Below are 21,058 nucleotides of genomic sequence, written 5' to 3'. Positions count from 1 at the left end.
TGACACTGAAAAGGACTGGGATGTGGGCATTCATTTACTGTTTTTTTGCAGTAAGAGAATCTGTGCAAGAATCGCTTGGTTTCAGTCCATTTGAATAAGTTTTTGTACACACTGTTCGTGGACCACTGAAATTTCACTGAATTTGCTTCAGTATATTTCTGACTTCAGAAATAAATTATCACAGGCATGTGATCTGGCTCGTTCAAATCTCAAAGGTACACAGGGCAAAATGAAATTAAGATATAAAAAGAATGGAGTATAAAGAAGTTTAAAGCCAGGTGACAAGGTCATTGTTCTTTTGCCTATTTCAGGAAAACCTTTACAAGCCAGATACTTTGGTCAATATACAATTGACAAAAATGTTAGAGACTTAAACTATGTTATAAACACTTCTGGGAGGCGTAAACAAAAATATGTCATTTAAATATGTTGAAAGAATATATTGACAGAGATAGCTCAATTTCAAAACCTGTGTCAGAAGCTCTGTCACACATGAACAATGTATTCAAGAATCAGAATATAAAGGTTGTGAACAATTTGAAAAATCTGATCCTGGTTCAGTCAAACTTTAAAACTCAGACATTATGAAAAAATTTAGACCAGAAACTTGCACACCCTGGATCCACAACAACAATCTGAGATGAAAAATCTAATTCAGGACTATGAGCACCTTTTCCCTGACATCCCCACAAGAACTCGTATAATTCATCATGATATCATTCTTGAAGACCCCAAACCAATCAAACAACATTCTTACAGACTAAATCTATCAAAACAGAAGTATATCCGAAGGAAGGAACTATCTTTTGGACAATGATTTCATTGAACTTAGCCAAAGTAATTACAGCTATTCTTGTATATTGGTGCCAAAACCAAATGGAACATACAGAATGTGTATAGACTATCGCAAAGTGAACTCTGTTACCAAATCAGATTCTTTTCCAATTCCAAGAATAGACGACTGCATTGACAATGCTGGAAAAGCAGAATATGTTACAAAATTTGATCTTCTAAAATGATTTTGGCAGATTCCACTGACTGTGAGAGCTAAGTAGATCTCTGCATTTGTTTTACCTGATGGTCTCTACCAGTACAAAGTGATGCCATTCGGAATGAAAAATTCACCAGCTACATTTAAACGGCTTATAAACATGATACTCGACGATGCCATTATCCACACCGACGTGTGGAATGATCTTCTACAGACAATCCGAGAATTCTTCAATCGACTTACAACTTGACAATTAATCTAGCAAAAAGTGAGTTTTGTCATGCTACTTTGACATTTCTTGGTCATGTTGTGGGACAGGGTCAGGTTAAACATACAGATGCTTAAGTCATAGCTATGAATTTCTTTTGCGTTCTTGTAAAAGACAACTGATGCGTTTTCTCGTTATGGCTGGTTATTACAGAAAATTTTGTCATAACTTTTCTGAAATCACAGAACCTTTTACGAATTTACTAAAGAAAGGCACAAAGTTTGTTTGGAGTGACGTATGTGCAATACATTTGATACTGTGAAAGTCATACTCATGAACACACCAGTTCTCTTAGCACCAGATTTCGACAACCCTTTCAAATTGTCAGTTGACGCCACTGACATTGGTGCAAGAGCTGAATTAGTGTAAGAGGACAACAATGGAGTTGAACATCCAGCTTGTTACTTTTTTAGAAAGTTTAGCAAACACCAGAGAAATTATTCAACGATAGAAAAAGTGTCTTGCTCTCATTCAGCACTTTGAAGTTTATCTAACTTCTGCAGTGACACCTATTGTTGTCTTCAGTTACCACAATCCACTTAGTTTTCTACACAAACTCAAAAACAAAAATCAAAGATTACTGAGGTGGAGTTTATTGTTACAAGAATATGATATTGAAATTAAATATATCAAAGGGAAAGACAACGTGATTCCAGATGCTCTTTATCGTGTTTGAAATGCTACATATGATGTTAATTCTTTATTGAAAATATTATTGATTATATGTATTCCATTCATCTAGTGACTGATGCATATTAAGCTGCTTGAATTTTGTTAATGTCGAATAACATCTTTACAAACATCAAACAATACAATCGTTATAATGCGTCTATATATGTTAAATTATATTCAACTTATACAGAGCACTACTTAAAAAACGCTGATTCCCCCACTATTTCGTATAGCATTATCAGTCATTGTTCTAATACAATTAGAATGTTCATTACAATCTGCTTCACCATCACTTACCACAGCTATTTTATTACAGTCTGCTCCACCATCAGATATTTCAGCTCTTACATTGCCATAAGATACTTCAGCTATTATATTACATTCTGTTTCACAATCAGGTACCTTTGATATTATTTTACAGTCTGCTCCACCATCAGGTATTAGCTATTCTGTATCAGTATGCTTGTCACCAACAAGTACATTAGCAATTTTATTACAGTCTACTTCATTATCAGATACCTCTGCTATTCTATTACAGTCTGCTGCACCATCAGATACCTCAACAATTCCATTACAGTCTCATTCACCATCAGATACCTTAGCTATTCTATTACAGTCTGATTCACCATCAGTTACCTCACCTTTCTTGTACAGTCTGCTCCACCTTCATTAACCTTAGCTATTCTATTAAAGTCTGCTCCACCATCAGGTACCTCAGCTATTCTATTGCGGTTTGATTCACCATCAGGTACCTTAGCTTTTATTTTACAGTCTGCTCCGCAATCCGGTACCACAGCTTTTCTATAACAGTTTTTTTCACCCTCAAGTGTCTCAGTTATTTGTTTATAGTCTGCTCTACCATGGGGTACCACAGCTATTTAATCATAGTCTGCTCCACCTTCATGTACCTCAGCTATTTTATAGGAGTCTGATCCACCATCAGGTGCCTTAGCTATTATTTTAAAGTCTGCTCCACCATCAGGTACCTCAGCTATTTTGTAAAAGTATGCTTCACCAACAGGTACATCAGCTATTTTATGACAGCCTGGTTCACCATGCAGTTACCTCAGCTATTTTATTACCGTCTGCTCCACCATCAGATACCTCAGGTATTATATAACAGTCTGCTCCACCATCAGATGCCTCAGCTGTTCTATTACATGATATGCTCTGCTTCGTTATCGGTTTCCTCCACCGTAACATATATCCAATGTCGTGCTTAAAGGTACTCGGAGTAAGCGAACACTAGACATACATCGACGAAAACAAACATTAAACACATATTACAATTAAGTTATTACTAGTCTCCTTCAAGGTACTATTGTTCATACAGAAGAAGCTATCTGTCGCCTAAACATATTTAAAACTAAGCCGTCTTTTAGTTGATAATATAAACTCCTACATAAATGACGCAATCCGATTGGTCTAAATTCATCACGTGGAGGGAGTGTAAAATCCATACACCCGTAATATTTTGTTTTATGTAATTATTTTGTGATTATAAAATTTGTATTACTAAAAAAACACTCCATGCGATTTAATCGTTTCGCAGATAGAAGCTGGGGCGTATTGAATAAACACACTCAGTGCTGTCATACCACGTGGGAGCTTCGCTTGGACATGGTATGAAAATACTGAAGTGTATATCCCATAGCTACTTACATTGTAACTGATGATAAATGGCTGTATTCAATGGACAAATACTAGTGTTTGTTTCTTTATATGAACATTGAAAAAGTTTAAATGTTCCTTTAATGTAGCCTAGAAAGCCATGAATATCATTTTATGCCCCCCACACAACCCTTAATAAGAGTATATGGACGCCTTTAAATAAGATTAAAAATTGGCATGGGTACATGCATTCAAATTTGATTCCCACTAGGCATCATTTTCATTTAGCTATATACATCATTCTAATAATGATGTGAAGAAAAAACAATTTCTTCTACACAATGTCAGTAACCTCCCTTCGAGTGTTTTCTTAATATAGTATACATTAAAATCAAAAGTAGATTTTTCGAAAACTGGTTACACATATGGTCAGGTATTCTACATAATGAGCATGGACATAAATAATACTTGTTAAACATCAATAATTATTCAACATTTACATTGACAATATATTTGTAAGCAAGCATCTGAGGGATTTTAGCTCAATTGATAATTCAAAACGGTGTGAAAGAAAAAAAAAACGTAGGTTCGTTTTTATGTACGCTATGATTGTATCAAATGTCGTTATTGACTTGAGTTGTGTATTAAGCTGGATATAAGTACATGTACATTCCAATATTTAGCACATCGGTTTTGGGATAGGTCAGCAATTTATGGCCCTAAACTTAGAATAGTTCATGTATTTATTGTTCCGATTATTGTATTAAGGTAAAATATGATTTAAGTTGTTTTCCATGAGGTCGTTACTCATTAAACTAATATCAAACCACTATAATCAGTTGAACAATACTATAATTTTGTTTTGTAAATAATTTAAAGCACATATTTGGATTATCCAATGTATTTACCAGAAGCCCCTTGCAAAAAGCAATAATATTATTAGCGAGTCGTCAACTCATTTGAGCTTAGTCATTAAAGAAATAATATGGATTATACAACAATGTGTTTTCATTTGTTCTAATATAATTCCTTTTTTGGTCAATATTAAAATACAGCGATGTGTTTTTATTCCCAAATTGTGTTTCTAACATAGTGTGCGGCGCAAATTTTTGGTTCGCCAATTCATTTTCGTGCAGCTCTCTCACTGTTTCTTGTAACGCATCGATATTTTGAATCTTTCCATCGCCGTCTTGGTCTTATATACTCGAACCGATTGTGTTTTACTTTTCGGTCATTTTTGTCCCATCTGTTTTGTCGATTTAAGTGTCCTTGCAACGTAGTAATCGTCGTTGTTTTGTGTTCATTGTAGGCACCTTTATTTGCTTCATAGCTGATTTCTTATGGATTCTTCCTTCGTTTTTATATATAAATCATAAGTTCTGTTGTTTCGTCGGCGTGGTTCAAAAAGCAGCACAACATGGCTTTTGTCTTTCTCTCATCTTTTAGGAAGTTGCCCCCTTTGGTGCCTACCGCCTTTTGTTTGCATGTAAGTATTCTGCGGCACATAACAAACTAATTCAAGCGATTGGTTATTTGGAGAATTGTCTATGGCTTTGAATCTCCTGTTCGATCGTATGCTGTGTTGTAATTGTTTTTCGCTTCATGTACACACATTTTGCACCCCTTATAGCACAACTTCAGCGGTTGGGTCTCCTAATGTGACGACACAAAGGATTACTGTTTTCGCGGCATTGCCTATACATTTGATTCTCATGTTCGGTCTCTTGGTGTGTTGTGATATTTATTTTCCATTTCAGGCTGTACTTTGTCATAAAACTATTTGTAATTCCTGCAAATACCGGAGATGGATGCCCGACGATGCAAACTACGGATGTCATATGTCGTTGTCTGATTAAATGGTGTTCATTTTTTTGTGCTTCAATCCTGCCTCGGCAGACTTTGTGTATCATCCGCTATCTATAATTGATGATAGGACCTCACTCGCTACAGCGGCGCTCGCCAGTTTAAAGCGGATTATAATTCAAAAACATGCAGGTTGAATGCAAAAACTATATTGATACTGAAATAGAAGACATAGATTTAAGAAACATAAGACGTTATTTTTTCAATGCGTACACCTAGCACCATTGTTAGTACTTGTTACGCGGTATGACGATTGAAGTATTAATAGTTTATTTTAACATGAGACCTTAAGAAGAAAATTTACGTATGTATTTCGTTGTAAAAATGGTGAATTTACTTCAAGTAGACCATGCAAATAATAAAACATTTAAATACAGTAAAGGCATTTGAATTTTTCCGAAATAAACTTCAAACTTTTAGCAGGGAATACGTTTACGAATCCAAGGCCGAGTCTACAAGGTACGGGCCGTTTTGCCTAGATTATACAAATTCCACTTTAATTCTAAATACAAAAACAATATATAGAACGAAGCCAAGGATTTTACTACGCCGACCCCGACTATGTATTGGTTATTTGGTCTGCTTAAATGGGAATATTGGAATGCCGCAGAGTTTATATCATTTAACAATAAAGATAATTTAGATTTCAAATATGTACACGATAGCAATGGTGAATTTTCAAACTTATATGGAGTGTTATTAAAGCTGCACTCTCACAGATATTCCGTTTTTACAACTTTTTTTTATTTTTTGTCTTGGAAAGATCAAATGTTGCGTAAATATCTGCAAACCAATGATAAAAGATTGCTGGCAAAAGCCTTGCCTTGTTCAAGGGGTGGTCATAAGACGAGAAAAATCTAAACTAATCAACTTATCAACCAAACAGCAAAATAAGAATAACCTGGTAAGCAAAAACAAAACAACATCATGAGTCGGAAAGGTTTAGCAGTAGCACAGATCAGGTGCAACCATGCAAAGGTTCTAGTAGCATTACCAAGTGATTTCATCGGCTGGATAGAGACACTTAAAACAAACTACACAAAGTAATAATATATAAAAATAAGTATACAATACTTTTAATTGAAATTGAAAAAAAATAATCGTAAATCGTAAAGCGCGATTTTTAAAGGAACTATTTGACGTCGATAGTGATTTAAAATTACTGCGCTTTATGACGTCAGTACACAACGTCGCACGCACTTTTTGATGAAATGTACAAAAGTGCGTTTTCTACAAAATTCCACAAATTCATTATTTAAGGTATGCAAGAAAAAATATCAATCATGTTTTTCCGGTCCGGATCGAAAAATCCAACCCTCGGGCACGCTGCGTGACCAGTAACTCGGCAAGCCTCATTACCGGCTTACGCGCGTGCCCTCGGGTCGGATTTTTCGATCCGTACCGGAAACACATGATAGATACTTATAAGATTACATGAGACTTAAATCCCTCGAATGCACTTACCTACACTTTTGGGTTGTTATGTTGCGGGTCATTCAAAATCAATCCTAGTCGCATACAATCTTATACAATAATAGGTAAAGTGGAGTGCGGCTATATATTGATAACAACACTAATGCCGTCCTATTAAGCTCTACATGTTCGTGCATTTCCGATGACAATTTTGTGATGATGTAACATAATCGTCTATATGGCCAAAATATCGTTGAGATGTCGTAAAATACACTCACATTTTGGTCAACCTTTTGTGCATCAGTATCTTGCGAGTTATCTCGCCTTATACATCACAGCATGTCGGAAGAATGTCACGACGGCGTGATAGGGGTAGTAGTGATAATTCACCTGGAGGTACGACCAATCGCCGAACTATGAAAACACACAACAACTGCATAACAAAACCCACATTTTGCAAGAAAACTGTTTGGGCAATAGGTCGCCGACCTGTGAACTACGTATTGTCTAGTGCTTTTTTTTTAAATTGTCCGATCACCGATCACTTTCAAAAGACTGAAAACTTAAACGTTGTTTGTTTTTAATGTGCTTCTGTCCTGCCCCGACAGACCTGTTGTATTATCCACTGCCTTTTATTAATGATAAGACCTCGGGTGAATTATAATCTAAATAAATGCAGATTGTACGCAACTATATTTAAACTATGTTTACTAGTGAAAAGAAACGATACTGATCAGCCGTAAGTATTTGCATTTTGGTAATTTATTTTTAAATAAAGCCTCATTTTGCCTACGTCTATGCCGTTTTTATGTAGTTTTATGTCCGGTTTCTCATGTGGCAATACATTTCCCTTAGGTGTCGACGTTAAGTTATGGAAAGTTTCCCAAGTGATTCTCTTTTTCATCATAAACGAGTAGATAAGTGCATTTGTCATTTCCAAAGAAAGGACTATATCGAAGGTAGCATTCTATATAAAGTGTCACGGTTAAACATAGGCAATAGTGTTGCGGAAATATATACTTATAGTTTAAGGGTTAGTTTCCTCAAAGACGTCAATTTAAGGCAATTATCATATGTAGGCGAAACTATTAGGTTGGTCAGAGGGCGGATATAAGAGGAGAACATTGCAAAAACTTAGCAACTAAATACAAATATGAAATGCAATACCTAAGCAAATACCTAAGCAGATACAATACAACATCAGAAGTCGGAAGTTTCCAGCTATAGTACACATTAACAACAACCTTCTGCATGGTCTAATAGCATTACATACGGGTTTTTATCGCTATGAGATAAACCAACTATAACGATGACCATAAAGCAGGTAATGGCTTCTACTTATATTTCAGATGCTAGAGTGGATACAGCTGACCCTTACTATTGGAATGATTGGGTTGTTTTTGTACATTTGGCTAACAAAAAAGAACGATGTTAACGATGCGCCTAGGCCAGGTAGAATACGTCATTTACCTCACAAATTATACAAAAATAGCCATACTTGTTTCAAACGCAAAATCAAAATATGGATTTTAACTTGATCTGCTGGAACTTATTGTCACAATCCACACGTTTACAGATTTATACTATTGCAATCACATAATTGTTTAAATTTATATTAATCAGTTGTACTTTCGTTACAGCTGTTAAATCGTTTTTGTCTCAAGATGTCCAGACGGACAACACAGGTAATTTCACAGCAGTTGGCTGAGTGGTAGCAATATCGCTATATGTCGTGCAAGGGCATTGTCATAAATTGAACATGCTCTTCAGGAATGAATTCGGAATTTCTTCTGCCCTAGTAAGCTGTATTTTATACGTCTTGCAGGTTCATGCAAGAATATGTCACTCTTAAACATACGGTGAAGTTCTAGCAAGCACTTTAATATGTGGAATATTACGAAAATGACCATGGAAGTTAACGATCAATCATGGAATTTATAGTCGTTATGTCTTAGCTTACATAGCTAATTTATTGAGGAGTAAAACCTTGCGCGGTATTATACGAAAAACTAAAATTTTCAAATTAAGGCAAACAATCTTAAGACGCTTGTCTTTATATTTTTCGAATGATATATAATGATGAGTATATTCCTTGCAGGTAGAAATCAAGCAGTCACTAAAGCCGTTCAGACTGACAACGAAGGTACGTGTTATAATATCAGATATTACCGTGTAAGTGATCATGTTTGCGATAGCAAGCATGTAATAAGATATTAACACCAATACTGACAGAGTTAAAAAGAATCAAGACAAACAAAGGTCATTATGTAAAATCAAAAGTATGTCCCGGTCGTGATTTCTTTGCATATGTACACAGTTATAATAGGACGAGATCGAATGGAAAATAGTATATATACGACAGTAAGTAAAGTTCACCTAGAATGCACCAGGATAAGAAACTATATATAACGCCCTACTTACTAAGCAAGGAAGCGTAATCTACAATTATATTATGCCTTTGATAATAAAAGATTACTTGGACTCAGGTTATTGGAATACGCGAAAGCAATCGCCTGCGGCTTCACTTCACATTTTTGGTTGTTCTATTCGTACTGCAGTCTTACACAAGTCATCACACTCGCAAACACTATCATACAATAATAAATTTGGTTGAATGGAGCTACCGATAACATAAGATTAATGCCGACCTAGTTTATCGGTTTTTCTGCCTGGAAAGGATAACTATATGGTAATGGGCGGTTACATAATATTGCAAATGAATGTTCACTAAACACTCGACGTATAGTTCAATACAATCCGATATTTATCAAAAATCCCGATGCTTTGGACATTATAATAGTAGCGGCAATTTTTACAATCAGAGTGCGTCCGAATCGACATCGTGTTAAACAGAATAAGCAGAAGAAAATGTTTCCTCGACTGGCGGTCATGTGTTTTGAAGAATCATAATGACTTGAACAGTCGGACAGACAATTTCTCAAATTGTTACTTTTATAATATTGATATTTTATCAACTGCATAGTACAGATCATTCTAATAACCTAAGTTATGGCAGTTTATTAGATTTTTTCCAACCCGGGGACACTTGAAGTGCACATCTTGTATGACACAAAGCTAGCTAAAATACATAAATTATATAAAGACGAATTTATTGATAATATATACTATTATTTTTCGTTTCGTAGAGCGTCTTTGTCTTAAAAGACGTTCTAAGCAGACTTTTCATTTTTAATATAACGTTAGAACCCTCCTTACATTGTCTTGATCTTTGCTACAAAATATGGCCGCTTCGAAACTAGCCTTGTCCAGGGTAAGTAGAAGCGATATACAAGTGTAATGTCGTAAAGGTAATATGAAATAAGGCACTGCCTTAGACGGGCTCTAGGTATGTCATCAACTGCAGAAACTGCTAATGCAGTACATTTTTTCTTAGCTAAACAAGTGTCAAAGGCAAAATTTCATTTTGTATGACATACTATGACTTTGACTACACCAATTAGATTATTAAGGTGCGTAACAAGTAAGGTTAAGGCAATGCAAAGCAAATTTAATATGTTAATGTTTGAAAAAACTCATAATAACAAACACAAGTATATTAATTTACCTAATACTGAATATCATACAAGCATTTACAGTACAAATAAATGATTCCTACTTTAAACATAAGAAGGTAAACAAAACAGATTGAGTTTACTTAAAACTAATTATTGCAGTTATCTGACAATTAACCTGTACTAAACTATTTTAATATGTAAAACAACATTGTGTATATTTTAGATTTTTAAGGTTCTGCAAATAACCTGGAAAAATGGTTTGACCACCTCAGCAGTTTGAAATGAATATAAATTCCCTGTAGTTGATGTTGTTAGCACCATTCCATCATTGAATATAATGATGTATGCAGAAAGTATGAAAATATTTAATTATTAAAAGTATGAGTCTTTAAACTGAATTATACATCTATAACAGTTAAAAAAAAAAACAAGAGGGCCCTGACGGGCTTGTATCGCTCATCTAATCCAATACAGATCATCAAGAATAACAATCTGATCGAGTTCCATGAACATATGTTCATAAATGTGGCCTCTAGAGCGTTAACATGCTTTTCCTATTAATTGACCTGGTGACCTAGTTTTTGACTGCACATGACCCAGATTCGAACTTGGCCTAAAGCTAATCAATATAAACATTCTGACAAAGTATAATGAACATACAGTCATAAATGTGACTTCTAGAGTGGTAACAAGCTTTTCCTATGATTTGACCTAATGACCTAGTTTTTGACCGCACATTACCAAGATCGAACTTGGCCTAGAGCCAATCAATATAAACATTCTGACCAACTTTCAGGAAGATACAGTCGTAAATGAGACCTCAGGCCTCAATTTCTCGAAACTTCTTAAGTCCCTTATAACCGGATTAAGCTAAACTCACTATTTTTGGTTTTCAATAATTTGAATAATATTTACTTCTTTAAGAGCTTTTATACTTTAGATAGGAATTATCTATATGTTAGTTAAATTAAACCATTTTTCCTTTATCAAAATTCCATTCAAGTATGTATTTTGAGTAATTGAAATATTAAAAGCTACTTAAGCCTGTTAAGCTTAAGAAGTTTCGAGAAATTGGGGCCTAGAGTATTAACAAGCTTTTCCTTCAATTTGACCAGGTGACCTAGTTTTTGACCACACTTGACCCAGATTCGAATTTGACCTAGAGATTATCAATATTAACATTCTGACCAAGTTTCTTGAAGATACAGTCATAAATGTGACTTCTATAGTGTTAACAAGCTTTTCCTTTAATTTGACCGGGTGACTTAGTTTTTAACCCCAGCTGACCCAATATTGAACTCGTCCAAGATTTTATTGAGAGTAACATTCTGACCAAGTTTCATTAAGATAGTGCCCAAACTGTGACCTCTAGAGTGTTAACAGTCAAAGTATTGACGACGGACGACGACGGACAACTACGACGGATGACGGACACAGGGCGATCACAATAGCTCACCTTGAGCACTTTGTTTATATATATATATATATATATATATATATATATATATATATATATATATATATATATATATATATATATATATATATATATATATATATATATATATATATATATATATATATATATATATATATATATATATATATATAAGACAGCACCATAAAAATGGCCTGCCTACTCTATTAAGATTTTTTCAAAGCAAAATAAGATTTTTTTCACTTTATCAGCTTAGCGTTTATATAAAAAATGACATAGAGCCAAACTGAAATGCTTTCAGGGACAAATGGCGCAGCAAAGGAAATGGCAAAAAACACCAAAACTGAAAGATTCATGACAACTGCTAGTGTTTTCATGTATGAGATTGCTGCATGATGTAGAAAATGCAGTGATAGCATAATTATGCTAAGTTTTAAAACAAAATTTAAGCAAAGCTAGATTTGCCTTAAAATTAAGATTACAGCTCTTAACCAGTGTCTATAAGTTGCTTATTTACACCTGATTAGTATAAATCTCACTCTTTGGAATCATTTACACATAAACAAGTACTACAAAGTTAACTTACATCTTCATTCTGAAATATTAGATTCAGAGCTGCAACTCCTGGATCTAGATTGCAGGACCACTGCCATGGGCGGAAAGCCGCAGCAAACTGGAGCTTATTGGCACATCATATTCTGCAAGCAAGACACAAAATCAATGTTTGACACAGAATAAGACTTCTTCTACTGTAAAAGTATGAAAAATGCCTGTAAACACTCATTTTAGACATACATAACCTTTTATGTAGGAATTATGCTCCAGTCAATTGTAAACACCACCCAAGCCCGGGGACTTTGACTTTCAGTCCAGCCAATCCAGGGTAAAATCCCCGCCCTGCAGGGAAGAAATGAAGTTAAAATACCCACCAAATGCCCCTGCACTGCTATATTTTGCACCAAGACAAAACCACCGCATTCACCCGGCACTGCAGGGACACCTAAATGGTAAAAACACAGCCCTTTTCCACGGCTATCCCTGGTTTACCACTGGACCTGGAGGGTCCAAGGTTACAATTGACTGGTGCATTAATGCGATAAATGTGCAGAAAAGATCATTAATTCCAAAAAAATATGACAAAAAATATTAAATATATAGTCTTTTGGACGATTTGCAATAACTTTTTTAACAACTCAAAGGTTAATCTTTACTAATCGAGTACCCAGATGCATTTTGAAAGCCCTTAGACCAGACTTTCTTAGAAATCTTTCTTACTTATTTTTACAGACAATATTCCTTTTTAAAAATCCTTGCCAAGAACGGGTATGGAATTCCATCACTAGACCATGTTTTGATCAGCATTGGTTCTTGTCCTTGAAAATACTTCTGTGGCTTCAGCAACCAGGATGGCTATATATTAAATAAACAATAAATTAGTGTTTTAATTTATTAAAGCTGCACTCTCACAGATTGAACGTTTTGATAAAATTTTATGAAACAATTGTACCGAGATTCGCTATAGAAAATAATCCTTTTGGTGCCAATCTGGTGTACCTTTAAGGCATTTTAAGTGTATTTAGGTTTTTTCTTTAATGCATAAAGGAAAAAGGTACTTATCTCAATCCCCCTGCTCACTTTTTATTGCTTTTGCCATCAGAGATGTAAATTCTTTCAATGTATTAACTTCAAGTAAATGAATATATTTATGAATGATTGACAGTATGAAAGAATGAAAAGTAGCAATATTTCTTTAGATAGGGATCTCATTGTGTTGCTGTGATTGTTTAAGTAGATGTTTTTCATGCTCATAAGCTTAAAATCATATGCACACTAAATGAAACATAATTCTGCATCATGTGTAGTAAATTGTGATACTTGTTTGCAATTAATGCAATGTTTGCTTAAAAGAGCAAACAAAATGTGCGAATAGTTGCACAATACAGTCCAAAGACCAATGAAGGTCAGCAGTTTTATTAGAAAATGATATTATCTCAAAGCCGCAACAAAAACGGCATGAAAGAAATTCAATTCGGAAAGAAACCGTTCATCAATGAGCTATTGAAATAAACACTGATCATAATGTCATAACAAGCGAATGTTAATATCAAAGAGCAAGAAACATACTGGCAATTTATTTCAGGGAAACCTTGACAAAAGTCTGTTTTTTTTTCCAAACTTATTGCCTCCAGTAAAACATAACATGGCAATACCTGCATTGCTGAAAATCTGTCCACAGCAGTAATGTCAAAAACCAGGTGGCATGGATGCATTCAGAAATACAAAAAAAGTCTGTAATTTGTGCTAATCTTACATATCCCACTTACAAGTGATTTACACTGATATCTAAACTACAGTAACACAACTTCTTTATGACTAAACATATTGCTATTGAGCATTAGTACACTGTATGTACATGACTTTTTTTATTTTGTATGTCATGTTTCTTTGGTCAATTTATGGAAATATTTGATAACAGGTTCAAGCTTTTTAAGTCCGTTACGCTTAAGATTTATCGAGAAGCTGGGGTCTAATGCACCAGTCAATTGTAACCACGCCCCCCCCCCCAAGTCCGGGGGTAAACAGGGGATAGACGGGGAAATGGGCCGTGTGTTTACCTTTCAGGTGGCCCGCAGTGCCGGGTGAATGCAGTGGTTTTGTCTTCGCTTTAAATATAGCGGGGAATGGGACTTACCTGGGGTCCCTGGGTTGCAGGGGCATTTGGCGGGGACCCTACCATCTGTTCGTCCCCACAGGGCGGGGATTTTAGCCAGGGTTGGCTGGACCAAATGTCAAAGTCCCCACTATTCCCCGGACCTGGGGGGGGGGGGGGGGGTTACAATTGACTGGTACATTATCGCATGCAGATTTGAGTGAATCGCAGGGAGTGTTTACAGTATTTACTGTCAACAACACAAACTTCTTTAGGCATCTCATTTAGACTTTTTTACTTATTAACAAGCAGAAATTTCGACACAATGGCAATTTTATAACAAACTTGACCACGAAATTGAGTGTGAGCAAGCCAGTACAGTTTGACTTACCATTTGGGTGAAAAAATACTAAACGGCGATGTTCATGTAAATTGAAAAAATGGAGTTGCACCTATTTTTTTAAGGTGCAGGTCTAAGAAAAGGCATGACGGTCTTAATATAAAGGTGCAGTTGTATATTAAAGATGTGCACCTCCATCTTAAATATAGAGGTGCAGTTGTATTTATGTAAGAGATGCACCTCCATTTTAAAGCTCCGCCATGGGGTTTTTTGACAGGAGGGGAAACCCCTCCCGTACCCTCCCCTTCCAACTTCATTAATTTAATAACATCTGTCACAAAAAAAGTGGTGTTGCATTTCAGTTACCTGGTATTTGGACTGCAGTTGTGGCCAGTCGAGCTATCTGATTGGGGCAATTCGGTCCCTTGGCTGATCTCTTGGTCTGAGAATTATAAAAAATGTGTTTGTCACTGTGTACTCTATGATACATATAATAAACAAATAATCCACTTTTGGTCATACATTTTTACATATTAAATATTTTAATATTACATACAATCTTTTTCATTCACATGGTGTCGGACCGCAACCGTCCATTGATCTTTTCAGTAATATCATTTCAGTCATAATCTTGCGCTCCGCCATGGTTTCACTTGGCAGGAGGGGATACCCCTTCCGCACCCTCCCCACCCAACTTCTTAATTTACACAAAAGTTGTGTTGCATGGCACAAGGGTTCACCTGTCACACAATTCCTGTATATCTTTTTAGTTTTAATCTCTCAACCAGCGTGTTGGTAATTAAAAGGTGTTCCCATCCTTTGATCTCAGTCAAAACATCTCACTCATCCATTGTTGAGGTTCACAGACAGTACACCCCATCCATCTTTTCAGTGACAATAACTCGCTCAGCCATAGCGATTTCTGAACTGGTCAACCGCATGTCATAAGTTTATGAAATTGATATCTTCATTGTATGATTTACTAAAAAGTGTTTTTACAAAATATTCATACTGTACCTGGCTGACGTGACAAGCTCTGCTATGTGTACCGGTATAATCCATGGTCGTAATTAAATCGGTACTAATCCAACAGGAATTAATTCTTCGCAATTTCTATCCGATCAACAACTGTCAAACATCTAAATAGTATCGATATTATAAAGCCTAAAATGACAACAACTAACTCAGTAACTGTCAAGTGTGACCTTCGTATAGAATAGTAAACAATGCGTATGAATATCTTTAATAAACAAGTGAAAACAAAGTATATATCTCAGACAATCTATAGAAATATGTTTTATTTGTCTTTTTGAGTTTACCAAGAGTATTCATAGTAATTGTTTATAAGCATATTTTGAATTATTTTAAAAACTAGTGAGGCGCTATTTCGCCGCTTCGCATAGTTTAAATTTCATGGGCCTGTTTTCTTCCGTGTCGTCACGCTCTGATGACGTTGGTTTCCGGCATGTACGCGCTCAATATAGTTTATGAACAGAAAAAATAGTGGTTCCATCACCTTTACGTCTTTTTTCAGGCTGATAGTATGTGCAACTTTTGAACGAAAGTAGTGCTATGTGTGACCGTATTAGGGCTCTGCCGAGCTTCGCTCGGTTTAGAGCACGTTTTATAATTCAACAAGCTCCTCGGAAAAATATGTCGTAGTTAGGTGTATTTTATTCGCCTTGCCATGGTCCCGATTTTAATGCATATGCATACGATTATTCTAGGACGGAAGTTTTAATGAAAGAAAATAATAATGACTGCAGGGTTCATCGGTCTATTACACAGCTTAATCCACAATTAAACTCAACAGATTGTATAATGTTTGTGTAATTATACAAGTTTTGTGTTTAGCTCACCTTAGCCGTAAGCTGTTGGTGAGCTATTAGGATCGATGAATGTTCGTCGTCCATCGTCTGTCGTCCGTCGTCCGTCCACTTTTAGTTTGTTAACACTCAAGTGGTCACATGTTTGCCTCAATTGTCACGAAACTTGGTCAGGATGTTTGTTCCAGTAATTACTCGGACGAGATCGAATATGGGTCATCTGGGATGCAAAAATAGGTCACATGACCCCAAAATAGAAAAATCTTGTTGACACTCTAGAGGCTACCTTTAAAGTCCAAATATCCTGGAAAGGTTGTTTCGTTGATTTCTCGATCAAGTTCGAATAAAGGTCATCTGGCGTCAAAACAAGGTCATAGAGCCAGAATATGAAAAAAAAACACTCTGAAGGTGACATTTTCGGCCCAAATATTCTGGAAATTTGTCAGAAATGTTGTACCGTTGATTTCTAGCTCAAGTTCGAATATGGGTCATCCGGGGTCAAAAACTAGGTTCAAATGCCCAAATATAGAAAAACGTTGTTAACCCTCAAGAGGTAACATTTTCAGCCCAATCCTCCACGAAATTTGTCAGAAAGGTTGTTTTGATTTGTTTATGTCAAGTTCGAATTTGGGTCACCTGTTGTTGTTTTTTAAAGGTACCCACTTCAAACTTCATGAGCTTATTCACAGTAAATTGTGATTTTTTTATAAAGAGTTATTTAAATCCAACCTAAATATTGTAAGAGTTATTGCCAATTGTATCTTTTAAACAAATACGTATTTGTCATGTTTTTACACGCCTGTTTAAAAAAACTGGACATATAATAGTTCCACCTATGGTGTATGGAAGGGCAGACAGGCGCCATCCAGTATGTAGTCCAATCAATTACTTTTAACCCATTGTCCAATCTTGATCAAATTTGGTCAGAATATGTATGAACGTCTTTGATAATTAGCAAAATTGCTGCAGTTACCCGAGAGTTATTGCGCTTTAATTAAAGAAATAACCTAAAATTGCTCTTGTCCTATCAATAACTTGACATGCATAATAAGCATTTGTCCAATAATTACAAAGTTTGGTGAGAATGTGAATTGGCATTATACATCAGAGAAGCCAAATCCCTGCTATTGTCCTTTAATGATCAACAAGTCTATAGCACAATGTTTTACTCAGGTGAGCGATATAGGCCATCTTTTTTTTTTTAATTCAACCTTTCTTACGTTTTCCTTGTAACATAAATGAAACTTCAGGGGCTTGAATGCGCTGATATAAATAAGATTACTTGCAGCATAGACAATTCAAATGATCAAAAGCAATACTAAATAAGAAACATTCAGAATAAGGCAAACATTCTTCAGACATTTGCCTTTGTAGATCTTCACCATGTACGATAAGGAGAGTTTTCCTTTCAGGTCGAAATCAAGCAGTCACTAAAGCCGTTCAGACAGACAACGAAGGTAGGTGTTATAAAATACAATAATAGAATCAAGAAAACGGACGCCACTATGTAACATAATTATTTCTGACACTTTTGTGTTGATTCAGTTATACTGACGCCATAATTTAGAATTAAGAATATTTATGCAACTACGAAGAATCAAGAATATTGTCGCCACTATGGAAAATGAAAAATAATGACGCAACTATGAAGCAAAAATAATACAATAATACTGAAGTCAGTGAATTATCTGAAGAATAATTACGCAGTTACGTAGAATAAGTAATAATGGCGCTACTATGTAAAGTCAAGAGTACTGACGCCTCTCTGTATAATAACGAATCCAGACGTAGCTATGTAGAATCAAGTTTATTGACACTACTTTGTACAATCAAGAACACTAACGCCAACATGTAGCATCAGGAATATTGACGCCACTGTAGAATTATTAAAACTGATGCAACTATGTCGAAACGCTTTTTTTTAATAAGAAGTTGTCAACCTTTGTTAGAATTGCTTTCTAAATCTAGTTTGTTACTGCCAGTATCAGACAAAACTATATGAACTATTAAAAGTCCATTTACCAAATCTTCATCAGCCATATAGAAAATCAGTTTGTGCGAAAATGGGAATCATCTTGAATTGCCTTCAAATCCTGTTGAAATCAATGCTTTTCATGATGCGGAGGGTATATTATTTTCAACTATTTTATGCTAGATTAAATGTCTGGTTTCGTATCATCTAAGTATTTTTCATATTTATGTCACGTCGGGTATAATTCACAATTAATTGAATTAAGATGATTTTTTTAAAATTCGTTATGTGTGTAGTTAGGCTCATTTACTTATACTGAGTCAATTCATGTCCAAATAGTTGAACCATTCTTAAACCATGTTATAACAGTTGATGAAAATGTTCAATTTCTCTTTAATATTGGTTTCGTTTCAGGTCGAAATCAAGCAATCTGTAAAGCCATTCAGACAGACAATGAAGGTACGTGTTATATTCGCATTATAGTTGAATGAATAATATGTTATTCTACACTAATCATAATGTCACTGTTTTTCCTCTTTTTCCAGATGAAAATTCCGTTTAAGTGTGTAATTTGAGACGAAGCATTAGATAAGCTACGTTTGTTTATATTCAACATTATCAGTTAACACTCTGGATCATGTCGGTGCATGTACATTTATTAGGTGGACTATCGTGCGAATGTCGGCTGTCGTTAAGCAAATAATCGGCATTAACTAAAAACTTCTGTTGACAAATGTCCAAAGGAACTCGGTAATATTGTAATTTTACACCCTTGACGCTGTCGAGACTTTTGCTTTGAGTTGCAACGAGCTGGCGCTGTGAGGGAGAAGAAATATTTTGCTAGATGTCGTATGAATTCAAACCTTTGCCGCCTGACGGATATGGCCTACGGAAATGATCGGCGTCGATAGCTTCGCGTACAGCTTACCATACGCTACGACATTCAATTGCTCATGATGTTTTATAATCTTGCTGACTTAAACCATTGCGAAAATATGAGACACAACGCGAACATAAGTGTGCCAAATGATGACTGATCCACTACGATATTACTTCGCGTACAAGAACTTTTTTACATCGAGTTCGTGTCAACGAGAAAGACGATCCAATCGAGTATACGCCTGTGGGCTTCGACTGTTTATGTTTAAATATATGAGACTGTATCGCACTTGTTAAGACGGGAAGTTTTTTTTTCAATATTTAGCATTGATTTTCAACGCAGTTGATGGGGCTACTTAATTTTGAAAGCCGTTTTTTAAAAGATGATTATTAACTCGAGTATTGTACCAAGTCGTACACATTACGTCTCAACTTACCGATTAATAACTTATAAACCTGAACCTTTTGACTTGTACGAACCCTTAGTAATTCCAACTATATCGTACAAAGATCTCTGTATTTTCGTGCATTTCCAAAGATAATCTTGATTTTTCGTAACATACATAAATCGCCCGAAATATCGTAGAGATACTGAACAATTCCCCCATACACATTTTGGTCAACTGTTTTTCAAACAACTCGTGGTCTTTCGTGCGGTTGTATCGATCGAGTTATCGCGCTTTATATCGCTGCATGGCAGGATACGACCGATTATGAAAACAAAACTTACAACGACATCCTTTCAATACTTAGTTAAAACTACAGAAACATGCTCAGTAGCCAACAGTTTAAACATAAACCCGGTTAAATGGCACTGGGTAAACGCTAAAGACATATACACACAAATTTGCAAGAATACATTTGGGGCTGTAAGTCGCCGATCGGTTTAATACCTTTTGTCTAGTGTCGTTTGAAAGTTGTCCGATTATCGAAGGCTTCATAAGACTGATATCTTTCTGAATTAAATCGATCTTGGCAAAAATATTACAAATATTTAAGTTAACTTTATCAGCGTTTAGCGGGATTTATCTTATTTTACTACTCAGCTTCTTTTCTTCGATTTTAAAGAGTTATTCAGCTTTTCGGTCGTTTATAGAATACAAAGAGGAATTTCCAGCATGAAGTAATCTTTCAGTAGCTTAGACGTTAAAGTGATTTTACTTAAATATGAAATGCTTTAAATTTGTCCCAGAAACCAATTCACTTTGAAGAATATATATATATAATCCTATTAAAGTGAGTGTGAACAATTCATTGTTTCAACGTAAATATATCGCGGTTTCCTCAGCAGGTCAACCTCTCGGGAAGAACACTGACACAATATTATCCCCCAAAACCTCCCCCAGTATATCCTGATTAAAAATAAACCATATTGACTTTTAAATCACTTGCGTAATAATACATTCAATTGTGAAATATGTACATGCATCTTATATTAATTGTTTAAGGTAAATGTAATATATTTTGAAACATTATTTAAATATTTTTCATTGGCTTGTTCACATTTTTATGCCTCCCTTCGAAGAAGAGGGGTATATTGCTTGGCACAGGCATGTCGGTATGTCGGTCGGTCGGTCGGTCCGTCGGTAGACCAAAGCTTGTCCGAGTGATAACTCAACA

At 35.4% G+C, this 21,058-nt stretch overlaps 1 protein-coding gene across 4 annotated transcripts in view; it reads left to right on the top strand.

The window, feature by feature from the left end:
• The window catches only part of LOC128231856 (uncharacterized), a 76,153-nt gene that overhangs the window by 13,508 nt on the left and 41,587 nt on the right, over nt 1-21,058 (top strand). For all 4 annotated transcript variants that reach the window (XM_052945093.1, XM_052945092.1, XM_052945091.1 and 1 more), the window contains exons 2-6: nt 8,168-8,270; nt 8,459-8,503; nt 8,917-8,961; nt 18,000-18,044; nt 18,974-19,018. In XM_052945093.1, coding sequence (XP_052801053.1) covers nt 8,168-8,270; nt 8,459-8,503; nt 8,917-8,961; nt 18,000-18,044; nt 18,974-19,018 — 283 coding nt within the window. The remainder of the gene's footprint in view (nt 1-8,167; nt 8,271-8,458; nt 8,504-8,916; nt 8,962-17,999; nt 18,045-18,973; nt 19,019-21,058) is intronic.

The sequence above is a fragment of the Mya arenaria genome, chromosome 4 (assembly GCF_026914265.1).
Source record: "Mya arenaria isolate MELC-2E11 chromosome 4, ASM2691426v1".
NCBI lineage: Eukaryota > Metazoa > Mollusca > Bivalvia > Myida > Myidae > Mya > Mya arenaria.
Note: the sequence above shows the minus strand (reverse complement) of the source record. Positions and strands in the feature narration are given on the sequence as shown.